Raw genomic sequence first — 12,179 nt, 5'->3', positions numbered from 1 at the left:
AAAGAAAGATTTTCTAATTTTCAGCCAGGAAGTCTCTGGAATTTATTGAAGTTATATTGCCTAGGGAAAAAAGAAAATATTAGATTTGATATAAAATGTTCACAAAGTTATTTATTTATTTATTTAGTAATTTCCGATTAACATTATAACAGCATAAAATGTATCAAAATTAAACTGTATCTTTCAGACTAATTCAGGAAGAAAAAGAATCTACAGAGTTACGTGCTGAAGAAATTGAGAATAGAGTGGCTAGTGTGAGTCTGGAAGGCCTGAATTTAGCAAGGGTCCACCCAGGTACCTCCATCACTGCCTCTGTTACAGCTTCTTCGCTGGCCAGTTCATCTCCCCCCAGTGGACACTCAACACCAAAGCTCACCCCTCGAAGTCCTGCCAGGGAAATGGATCGGATGGGAGTCATGACACTGGTATGATGTGTCCAGAGAACCTTTGCTTCCATTAGAATTACTGATGCATTAGCTGAAATCTATTCTAGTCTAAAGACTTTCTGTGTGTTTTATTTTTTTTCTCAACAAACCTATGTGGTAGATACAAATATTAATCGCACTATGAAGTGAGGAAACAAAGCCTACACAGGTGTAACTTTCCCAAGGTCACATAATAAGTAAATGGAAGAGCAGAAATCTAAATATCACATCAGAAATCTGAATGACTTAAACCATTAAATTCATTTTTACTGATGATACCTTGATGATTGAGACTGGGTGGGTTATTTTTAACACAATAAGTTTCAAAAATTATTTATTATAATCGCTTCAATACACCAACATAGAATGTTATAATTTTATAATATACATAATATAATTTTAAAAGAAGAGCTATCAACAATAGCAGCAATTTCCCAATTGAGTTTTATAATTCATGTCAACATTTTCACCCTTCTTTGTTCTTTAATTCTTTATTTCATATATCTTCTTTTCGGATTAAAAGTTGGAAACCTAAATTAGGAAGTACCCTTAACATAAGAGAGAAAAAAAATCAGAGTACTCCTTGCTAAAAATAATGTTAGGTGGAATGACTACTGAATGTCATGATGTTTAGTCACTTGATTCTCGTGATAACATTTGAAAATGTTATTATCTCGAGTGAAAGTAACTGAAATGTTGAGAGTATGGGTAAATTGTCCTTGTTCAACACAGCTAGTCAAGAGGAGCTGGATTTTTTTTCATATTTGCTAACTCAAAAGCATATATTGTTTTTTTTTTTTTCTGATTACCTGGAAATATGTTGAAATGACAACAATAATGAAGATTTAAATATTCTGAACTCTTTATGGAGGTAAAATTCTATGTTTCTTAATGAATATTAAAACTATGTTATTAAAACAATAAAATTCCAATTAAAAATAAAAGTTTGAGGATAGAGATTAAGTAAAATGCAAATAGGTCAACTAATAGTTTATATACTGCAAAAATCTAGCACAAATGTAACAAATGGAGGAGAAATTAATAATATGACAGAAGAATATTAAGTGTATATAGTGTTTCCGGTCAGAAGGCTGTGAAACTTCTATAAAAAGTGTCACAATGCCTGCATCTCTGTGTATATGGGTGTGTATAATATCTGAACAAAGAAGTTTAACTCAATTTCTAAATGGTATCTTTAAATAAATATGTTGCAATAATGTGTATTGTGGCAAAAAAAAACCTTTAAAAATTATTTTCATTAGAATTAATTTATATAAATGCACACATATGTGCATATGTATGTGTGTATGTATATATATGATACTCTCACCCCAAGGGAAAAACTACCTTATAAGTAAATAAGTTTTAAAATTTTATCTTCATAAAATTTCTATTATGTGTATCAGTTTAGATATCTTTTTCTTTAACTTTGCGACTGAGAATTGAAGCAGAAAACTGTTTATATGGTGAGGCAATATTTCCCATATCCAGACTCTTTACAGTTACGGAACTTGCAAGTAAATCTGTATAAACGAGAAATGATGAAAAACAATTTTTGAAAGGAAATACTTACCTCCTTAAGCCATTGAGTTTACTGTTCTTTGCTTATTTCCAGACTTGATATTAAAGATATTTTAAAGTAGATAGCACAGACAATGGCAAGTCCAAACAAAGGCCAGCTAATCAGAGCTGATCCCAGCTAGATACAGCACAAACTTTTAGCCAATGTACTAAGATAAACTAACCCAATATACTGATCTACATTATGATCTGCTTATTTTAGAAATCTAGGAACCGTCCATCTGATTTCATTAACTAAAAATGATATTGTCTCTGGCTTAGTTTATCCATATGTAATTGATGACCTACTTATTATCAAAGCTACAGTAAGAATATTGGCCCACAGAGCATAATTTAGTCAGCATTCAAATTAAGAAAACTTTGGTTATTTCTGTATTGCTATTATTTCCTTACATTTTTGCAACCTAGTATTTTGCCCTTTTAAATATTTTCATTATATATTAGCATTATAACCCTTGACAGTGTTATTATTTTTATAATAATAAAATAATATATTCATAGCCATTTACACATAATGTTTGTGTATGTATGAATAGGATTCCACTGCTTTCATGCATTTTCTTGAGCAGTTAGTTATAAATAAATCAGTGGTAAATGAACATTATTATACTATAATTAGAGTACTTAAAAGATATTTAGAGGGACTTCCCTGGTGGTGCAGTGGTTAAGACCATGCTCCCAATGCACGGGGCCCCGGGTTCGATCCCTGCTCAGGGAACTAGATCCCACATGCATGCCACAGCTAAGAGTTCACATGCCACAACTAGGGAGCCCGCCTCCCACAACTAAGGAGGCTGCTGCTGCAACTAAGAGACCCGGTGCAACCAAATAAATAAATAAATAAGACACCTAGTTCAAAAAAAAATACAGATATTTAGAGCATTTCCTGAGGGTAAAAAAAATATTTAAAATGTTTAATATCTGACTCAGAAAAACAAAAAATAAAACCCAGGAAGTCTTTATCACCTAACAAAACTTTGTCATCAAATTCGTTATTGTTATAGTGAAAGACAGGAAGGTTTTCTTTTACCTGTAGAAAATATTGGAGAAAAAATAATTTTGTTGCATATAATTCATGTTTGAATATTCAGAGCAAAATTTGAAATTTTAGGGACAGAGGGACAGAGATTGATAAGACATTGTATTCATTCGTATTGTATATGTTTATATGTTTTGCAAACATTATTATTTGTCCTGATAATAAAGCCTATTTGTATTTACTTTTACCTCACCACAAATCCATAGACATAAATAAAATGTTAGCGATATCTAATTAGAATATTGAATGAGATAAATCAACCCATTTTTCAATAGCAACAAAAATGTAAAGTATAATGGAATAGTTTAGTAGAATGTTTTACTTACATAAGAAAAATTAACAAATATTAAGTGAATAAGTTTTATCTAGGATCATAAATAAATAACTGTTTTTTAAAAATTCTCTAAAAGAGCACTGACAAGAAAACAGCAGCCCCAGAAATATGATATACTGAGGCCAGAGCTTTTGGTATTTGGGAATGGAGAGTTTGTTAGGATGCCAGGAAGTTTGAGATCACATAGGAACAGCATATCTACCCCGAGAAGGTCCAAATCCCTGTGTAGATGAGACAAAAGTGAGTGTTTATAAAATACATATATGTGCATTGGATCTTCATTTACACATAGTCTTCTTCACTCCCATCTATATTTTCTCGGGAGGATATAGTCTCATATTTACTTCTGGCTAGCTCACTGCATATGTGCTTCATATTCCCTAAGGTCCATGTCTCATGTCTCATGTTTTATGTATATACACATGATCCCATCATGAAGACATGTCCCCTGCAACATGCCATCTAGGAAGTTTCCTCTCTAATATAGCTCCCTAGAGGAATGCTTTTATAATGGTTAAAAGACATTTATTTTGAAAAGAATGGAATGAAAACCAAAAAAAGATAGTTAAATTATAGATACTGTTTAACTTGTGACATGGTCAAATGGTAATCATTAATTGGTTCTGTTTTATGTCGCTTTTATTACTGCCAATCACAGCCAAGTGATCTAAGGAAACATCGAAGAAAGGTACTGTACATTTCTTTGATCTGATTACTAGCTGAACATTGTTTTTTCTAAGATTTAAAATTATATTTCTTCTAACTGAAGCATTTTATAAAAAATATTAAAAGTATTTAAGTGTTTTTGAATTGTTTAAATATGATCATAAGAGCAAATGTCTCAAAATAAAATTGTTTATGCATTCTAGGGTAATTATTAGACTGTGGGGACTAAAATATCCCGATTTCCCACAGAATTTTTAGATCTCTCTTGGTAGAATTAGATAGTTTACTGTCGATATCTAGAACAACAATGATGCTTGTTTTAAAATATAGGTTTTACCATTATTCAGATATATAAGACCAACAAATCAAGAAACAATTGCCAATAAATGATAGCTTCTTACTTCTACTTCCCAAGAGCAAGGGACCAGCTTCACTATGCCGGGTCAAGGGGAAGCACCAAGTCAGCGGTCAGAAAGAGTGAGAGGAAAGCATGGGAAGGAATGTGTATTGTGGTTTTCGTAGGAATGGAAAGGCAGGGTAAGCAGGTTTAAGGTTGGCTCATTTGAACAATTTCAGTGGGCTGTAGGGTCTAGGGGCTCTCTCTAGTTGTCAGATACCTGGCCTGGGATGATTAAGACAGAGGAATAGTGCCTCCTGGAATGTAAGAGCCAGATAGAGAAGAGGATCTGAGGTACTGATGGAGATGTTTGGTTTGCATATGGAAGACACACTCCAGGAACGTAGTTACCTATCTCTAGGAATTAGCTAGCCCTGGGATGGGCATTCTCAGCATGGTCTCAGAAACTAGAGCGTCACAAATACAGAAAATATAAAAATAGAATTAATATACTACTTTACTGCTTGGAATGAAGTCAAGAGAATAAATATTGGGTATAGGAAACAAAATGCACTACAGTTCTGATTCACAAAATGACATCTTGTTAGATGACTGAGAACGGCAGAGCTCAGACTCACAGGATATCAGATGGGACAAATTTCAGAGGTTCAACCTACTATCCAGTACATCAATCTCTTTTCAGCATCTTCAAGATGTGGTAGTCAGCCTATGCCCAAATACTTCTGGAACCAGGGAACTTTTTTTAAATTAAGGGAATCCATACTATGCTTACATGGCCTTAGATTGATTGAATTTCTTTTTATTTTCCATTGTCTATCTTCTTTTAGCATCTTCTCCTGGATACTACCAGTTAGTTCTCAACTGTCAAATTTACTATGCATAATGTTATTACTATTTTTCTTTGACCTCTTCCACCACTTAAAAGGATTATACTGGGAATAAAGGAAGAAATCTGAGCAGATTATGTAAAAGAATTTCAGTGTGTATAAGGAAAAAAAAAATCATAAAGGAAGGTCCTGTGCAGAATATAGCCTCAGGGAATTCAGGGAGTAAAGAGATGATTGGTAAGAAAGGTAGGTCATAAGAAAGAAAACCACAAACTAAAATTTGTTTTATATATATATATATATATATATATATATCAGGGTAAGGAGTTATATGCATGATTTAATTTGTACATCAAAAGAACAAATAAAACTAAGTATTATCAGTTCTATTTTATTGATGAGGAAATTTAGTCTTAGAGTAGATAAGTAATTAGCACATGTCATTCAACAAATAAGAGAAACCAAGATTCAAATCCATCTCTGATTCTGAAGCTTTTCTCCTCCACTTTGTTTATATAGTGTGAGCTCTAAGCATTATTCAGAGAAATGGTTTGTGTATGATGTTTTTAAGAGCTGATATTTTGGTAAAGTTGGCCTAGTTTGACCTGCCATGGGAGAGAGGAAGGCATTTTATAAGAGTGTGTTTCAGGAAAACATCTGAAACAGAAGTAATCAGGCTTCACAGAAACAATTGTGGAAAACAATCATGGTTAGATAATGGAATTGTGAAAACTTAAAATGGAATTGTGAAAACTTAAGTACGTATTAGGAAGAGTTTAGAAATATGCTTTATGAGTTTAGATGAATTTAGATGAGATGTGAGTTTAGAAAGCATTTTCCATAGTGTTGACATCATGCTGAAAGCAGTTCCTGAAAACAGTTCTTCTGGTGGCACTGTGCTCGTTGAAATGGAGAGAGGAGATCTTATTAAGATGACTGCCTAAGCTGTTAAAAGTAACCTAGGCTTAAATGACAAGAGCCCAGACAAACAATTTCATTAAGTTTCTCCAACACATAAAGTCTTTATCATATATAACACACTTATGCATAATAGCTTAATGTAGAAACTAGCAAGACATGGTATAGACAAAAGATGAGAACACAGCTTTAAACATTTTGTTATAACCATATTGAGAAATTTCTTCATCAGAGCTTCTAGAACCATATATCTTTTAGCTATGCTTTCTACAATCTGTCTTTCTTTCTCTCTCTCTCTCTCTCTATATATATATATATATATATTTTTTAATGCACAATGGTGCTATGAAAAAATACAGCATTGTTTTTAAAAATATCTTTATTGTACAATTAAGTTGATTGTTGAAAACTCTTACAGTTCTATATATCTATCTCTGACAAAATTTATGGTATCCTGAATTATTCCAGACTCTGAACTAAATTCTTTAAAGAAATCCCTTCCATCCCATCTGCTTATAGTGCTCTGTATGCCTTTGTCAATTTTCCCATGAGAGGTAATGAAAAGAAAAAATTTGCAGAAATTCTGCTCTTACCTTTTATTATTCTCACTTTAAAAAGAAAGTTTTTTTTCTTATAAACTGCAACTCTTTTTTTAAACATCTGGGAGCACATTTAAATAGCCTAATTTAAAACACTTTATCTGATACAGTTATATTTTGCCAACTTCTCACTTCAAAAATCTCCCACTTAAAAATGTCCATGTTATGATAACCTGACTATGCATATTTTTAGTGAATTAGCTCAAATATGTGTTCAATAGCTTTTTGTAAAGCTTTTACATTCTGATATATTCAAATGGATTCCAAGATAGCTGTTTCATAGTCCCTGGATATTGATCTATGGTGTTTACTTACTCTTAAATAATATTTTTGTGTAGTGAGTCTATTTCTGTGTGTGTGTGTGTATGTGTGTGTGTGTGTTAACTGGAGTGTCTTAATTTTTAAATAGTTATGAAATTCATACTCTTTAATAATGTGAATTTATATATGTAATACCTATATGCCCCAAGTTTCTTGTTCTGCTTTTATACTAGAATTACTCAAATAACCTAGCTTTATTGATTCTCCGTTTTCATCAGTTTCAGTTGAAATTTAGAAAGAGTTCATCTGATGTATCGTTTTTGCTTCTAGATTGCAGTGGTAGAAGAAGATGGTCGGGAGGATAAAGCAACAATTAAATGTGAAACTTCTCCTCCCCCTACCCCTAGAGCCATCAGGATGACTCACACCCTCCCTTCTTCCTACCACAATGATGCCCGAAGGTATGACTCTCCCAGCACACTGCACATTGTATGTTCTCCTTCCAAAAATATTCCTCCTTCTTTCAGTGTTATCAAACAGCCTACTTAAAAATGTATTTAAAATTTTTAATTTAAGCTATAATTCTGCTCCCTCTCCAATCCAATCCAGATCTCCAAAATTCTGAGATCAAATTTTCAGTTTTAAATTTAACTGTATATTTATGGTCTTAGTTACTAGCCAATATTTATGAGAATAGATTTTCCACTTTTAGTGGATATTTCCTATTAAAATGGAGTCAGACTACAGGAAGGACTTATTAGAATAGTTACAAAAAAACTAAAGGATTCTAATACAAGACTATAAATCTGGCTTCTAGTGTAAGGATAATTAAGGTCTGAAAAGTCCATGCTTGTACCCCAATTACTTTTAACAGACAGGTATGTAAATCACCCTATTGGTGCTGCAAGTGTCAGCTATAACAGCTCCTCCTTAGAGAAGAAAAAAAAAACCACATTTGCCGAAATATTAAAAGAAAAGTTTACATGGGGAAATACCCCATTTGTCATAGCAACTCTTCACACTGTCCTTTCCATCTGCCTAAAAAATTGAAGCAGATCTCTATAATAATGCCATAAATAAGTCTAAGCATGCAATTTACATCTTAAATGTATGTTCTTTCACTGTCATCAATTACAGCATCTCTGAACACTTAACTGATATAACTGAATGTAATGACTTAATGATTAATACTTTAAGACTCTGTCTTCTAAATAGTATGTGTTTTACAATAAACGTTTTTGAAAACAGAGCTTTCTGTGCCAGCAGGCTTTTTTTTTCCTGTTTTGTTTATTTTTAATTTCTAAGGTGAAAAAAGTTACTCCAGATTCAAAAGTTATACTTACTTTACTCTCAAAAAAAAAGAGTGAAATATATTGTAACATATGAAAAGCAGTAACTTTTGGAGTTTAGAGAAGATGAACTCAGATTAATTTGGATGAATAAAGTTAAATAACTCGTCACAATATTGTCAAATTAACAGCTGTAAAGAAGGATAACAGTATCATTGAACCTATCCTGTTAATACAGTGTCAAATACATTGACCAGGAATGGAACCTAGATCAACTTGCTTGGAAATCATTTCAGCTTATCATGTACCTAAAAGAATACCTGAGAACTGTAAGAAAAAGTATACAGTGATCACTAGGGTATATGATTTGTTACTTCAAAATCTCACAGGTGATTTAAAATTCAAAGAATTAGTATCCAAAACTGAGAGAGAGAAAGATAGCTAGAGGAAAATCCAGTAAAACCGTGGGCTAGAATAGAGCATAAACTTTATTAGCTATAGTTAAATTTCTTGTCATAGGTCATTATGTTTAAGATCTTAAAAACAAACTCTGCAAGAAGGAAATAGGTAAAGAGCCAAGGGCTAATTTATAGAATTTATAAATTAATAAACCAACCTATGTTCATTGATTAGTTTGATACTGTATGAAAAATAAGGAAAATATATTTTGGAAAAAAAGAAATTTTTCTAGAGAAAACTTGGAGGCTCAGGGCCCTAAGCCTGAGGAAATCACATTTTAATATGCTTAAGAAAAAACATGGGAAAAAAAGAGAAAATAAGGTTTGAAGTGTACTTGTTCCTCCTTTCGTACTTTTATCAAGGAATTTAGTCTTGTGTACCTTGTGAATCCTACACCAAAGCAAGCAGTTTGCCCTCTTTCGTGTTTTACAGTAGTTTAACTGCCTCCCTCGAGGCTGAAAGCCTTGGGCTTGGCAGTACCAACAGCAGCCAAGACTCTCTTCACAAAGCCCCCAAGAAGAAAGGAATCAAGTCTTCAATAGGTCGTTTGTTTGGTAAAAAAGAAAAGGCTCGACTTGGGCAGCTCCGTAAGTATGCATGTTTGACTTTCCACTGCCACCCATTTTCCTCACTTCTTAGCATCCATCTGTCTTTCGTTTCATTTCTAATATCTTTATTTTTTTCCTACCTGACAAACTTTCTGTTTTAATCAGCTGTATTTAATCCAATACAGCTGAATAAAGCTTGACAAAAGTTTCAAAGGAAGAATATTGTAAAACTTTCAGTCCTTTTGATTTCTCTGTTAATAACAATACCTAGAATTTATGTAATGTTAACACTGTGACAGACACAAGGACCCTCTGAGGCAAGTGCTATTACTGTCATCCTTATTTATTGATGAGTAAACAACGTATTAGTAATTTGCAGAACTGAGATAGTTGTCCTAGAGCCATGTTTCAAAACCAGCTTAAAACCATTGAGTATACTGCATAGATGTGTATAAGAGCTTAGCTGTGTGAATTTAAAAGCTTTTCTGTTGAAAAAATTAAGAAGCCTACAAAAAATCCAAAAGAATTCTTTTTAGGTCAAAATCATTATAAAGGGCATAAAATGTAAAAAAAGACAAGGTTTCTTTGTTTTAAACTGTCACAACTTTCCACTAACAAACTCAACAACATGTAGCTGGTGAGACAGAGGGAAGAATCAGGCAATAGAGATTGTGTTAGAATTAACTATTGGGGGTGGCTAATTGAATAAAATAGATCAGTACATTTGAAATGACCCTAGGTAAATATATAAATACATAGATACCTTGTTAATAGATGGATGGATAGATAGATAGATGGATAGATGGAGAGTCTGAAACAAAAAGAATATGTGAGATGTATTTTCTAAAATGATGATATATACACTTGGTCTTTTTTTTCTTTGGTGTCTTTCTACATATTTACTTTTTTTCTGAAATCTCTTTTCATCATCTTGGTTATTTATGATTGCCTCTTCTTTTTCCCTGCTCTTCTCCTTCTATTTAATTTAGAACTAGAGTTAAGTTACATGGAAAAGGATTTAGCTCTTACCTCTAATAGTAAGTGATGAAGAGAATGATACAAAGTTCTTAGCCCTCCCTTTGGATTCTGAAATAAAAGAAATATTATGCACAAGTAATGTCCCAACCCCTAGACTTAGTTTCCTGCCCTGGCACCGCAAGAATTTCTGAAAATAATATTCATTTTTGCAGATTTGCAGCCATGATATTATTCAAAAATATCTTTCCCCACTTCCACAGCCTGAAACCCACAAAACATCAGAAGCCATAGGAAACCGATGTTTATAACACATGAGCAGCCAGTTGTGTGATTGAGTGTTACCATCAGGAGAATTAAATCCTCTTTGCGTTTCTCTTTCTCAGGATAGGAACCCCTTAGGATATAAAAAAAGAAAAGTATTATTGCATAAGGAAAGAAAAGAAAAGGTGATTACTTGGGGGATATAAAATGTACATGCCAAGATATTGTTTTAAAATTTGTTTTATTTTATTTGGCAACTATTCATAGTCAAAATCAAGGTATCCAGGATATAATTTAAAGTCTAGAAAAATATAGAACCTTCTAGAAACAGCCTTTTTACCCATTTTCAGAGACCGTGTGTCTCTATGTCAGAACAGATGAGAAGGGAATCAATTACAATTAGGTTCTTATCAACTCCATCCAAGTTAGAAAATAGCAATAGCTATTCAAGATCACATTATAGTCCTGAGAAGATTTCTGAGCTCTGAGCAATTTTGTTTTACTTCATAGAACAACCAAGTATAAACAAAGCCAGTGTCAGCAGCATAGTAAGGACTACAATGCTGATGAGGAAGACAAAGACAAAAATCTAGGCCTCTGGAGCTATACAGAAGCTACACTGAGGGTGAATCAAAGCTCCTGGAGAAACCAAAACTAAAGGTCTTTATCGACAATAATACTTGAGAAAATGAGAAGAAAACACAGGCACAAGTCGGTTTCAGGAAGTCATATTTTCTTCCAGAAGAAATGGTACATGGTACCACCAGTGCTTTGGTTGAGGGGTGTGGACCCGTGTTTACTTGCGTCCTGAAAGATGTACATCCAGGTTGTGAGGGGGGACCAAGAAAACTTACCGAACCCAGGGGCTACCACTTAGTGCTGCTGATTCACACATCAGAAGCAATTAGGGAAACATCTCTAGTGATCACGATTTTAATATCTTGACCTAGAGAATTCTGACATGGGAGCACTGTCAAAGTTCTTTCTTCTACCAATGAAAATAGAAATAGAAGATAGGAAGTGGTGGCATGGAAAGTAATATGGTAGAGTGATGATAGTGTCAAAGAACCAAACTTGAAATTTTGGACCAATTCCCAATATTTAGAACTCTTAAAGAGTTTAGCTCATAAATGCAAAGAAACTTAAGTTAACCTGAGAGTAGCTGTGCTAGATGCCTTTAAATGAAATGAGGTGTGGAAGAAGAAAACTTTCTAAATAGAACTATGAAAATGTTCACTCAATTGCATCAGGAATGATAAACAGAAAGGGAGGAATTCTTAGTAATTCACAGAGAAGAATAATTGTAAAGGGGACATTATTTTCCTTATATAACAATCTGAAAAGCTAGGGTAATAAAGTGAACTTCGGTTATGATGAGTCAGTCAGTGTGACTGCATTGATAACCACTAACCATGTAGAATCAAATTCAATATACATATAATCTATTTTTACAAATGTGTTATAGCAGAGGCAATATAAATGTGGAAACTCCAAAAGTCAAAGGAAGCAACACATTGAAAAGCATTTGAATAAAGCTAAAAATACTTTAAAGATAAAGTATTTTAAATGATTAAACATATATATGAACCATGCCTCGTTGAAAGTCACAATTGAATTTTGGGAGAGTGTCCTGGCA

General features: G+C 33.1%; 1 protein-coding gene across 7 annotated transcripts in view; it reads left to right on the top strand.

Annotated features, from left to right (window-relative positions):
- PPFIA2 (PTPRF interacting protein alpha 2) overlaps positions 1-12,179 on the top strand; it is a 389,170-nt gene that overhangs the window by 305,462 nt on the left and 71,529 nt on the right. For all 7 annotated transcript variants that reach the window (XM_082636669.1, XM_082636667.1, XM_082636668.1 and 4 more), the window contains 4 exons: positions 188-425; positions 4,038-4,067; positions 7,339-7,469; positions 9,189-9,343. In XM_082636669.1, the coding sequence (XP_082492795.1) occupies positions 188-425; positions 4,038-4,067; positions 7,339-7,469; positions 9,189-9,343 (554 nt within the window). The remainder of the gene's footprint in view (positions 1-187; positions 426-4,037; positions 4,068-7,338; positions 7,470-9,188; positions 9,344-12,179) is intronic.

Source organism: Mesoplodon mirus (assembly GCF_964341445.2).
Source record: "Mesoplodon mirus genome assembly, chromosome: 11".
Classification (NCBI taxonomy): domain Eukaryota; kingdom Metazoa; phylum Chordata; class Mammalia; order Artiodactyla; family Ziphiidae; genus Mesoplodon; species Mesoplodon mirus.
This window is presented reverse-complemented; position numbering and strand designations above follow the sequence as displayed.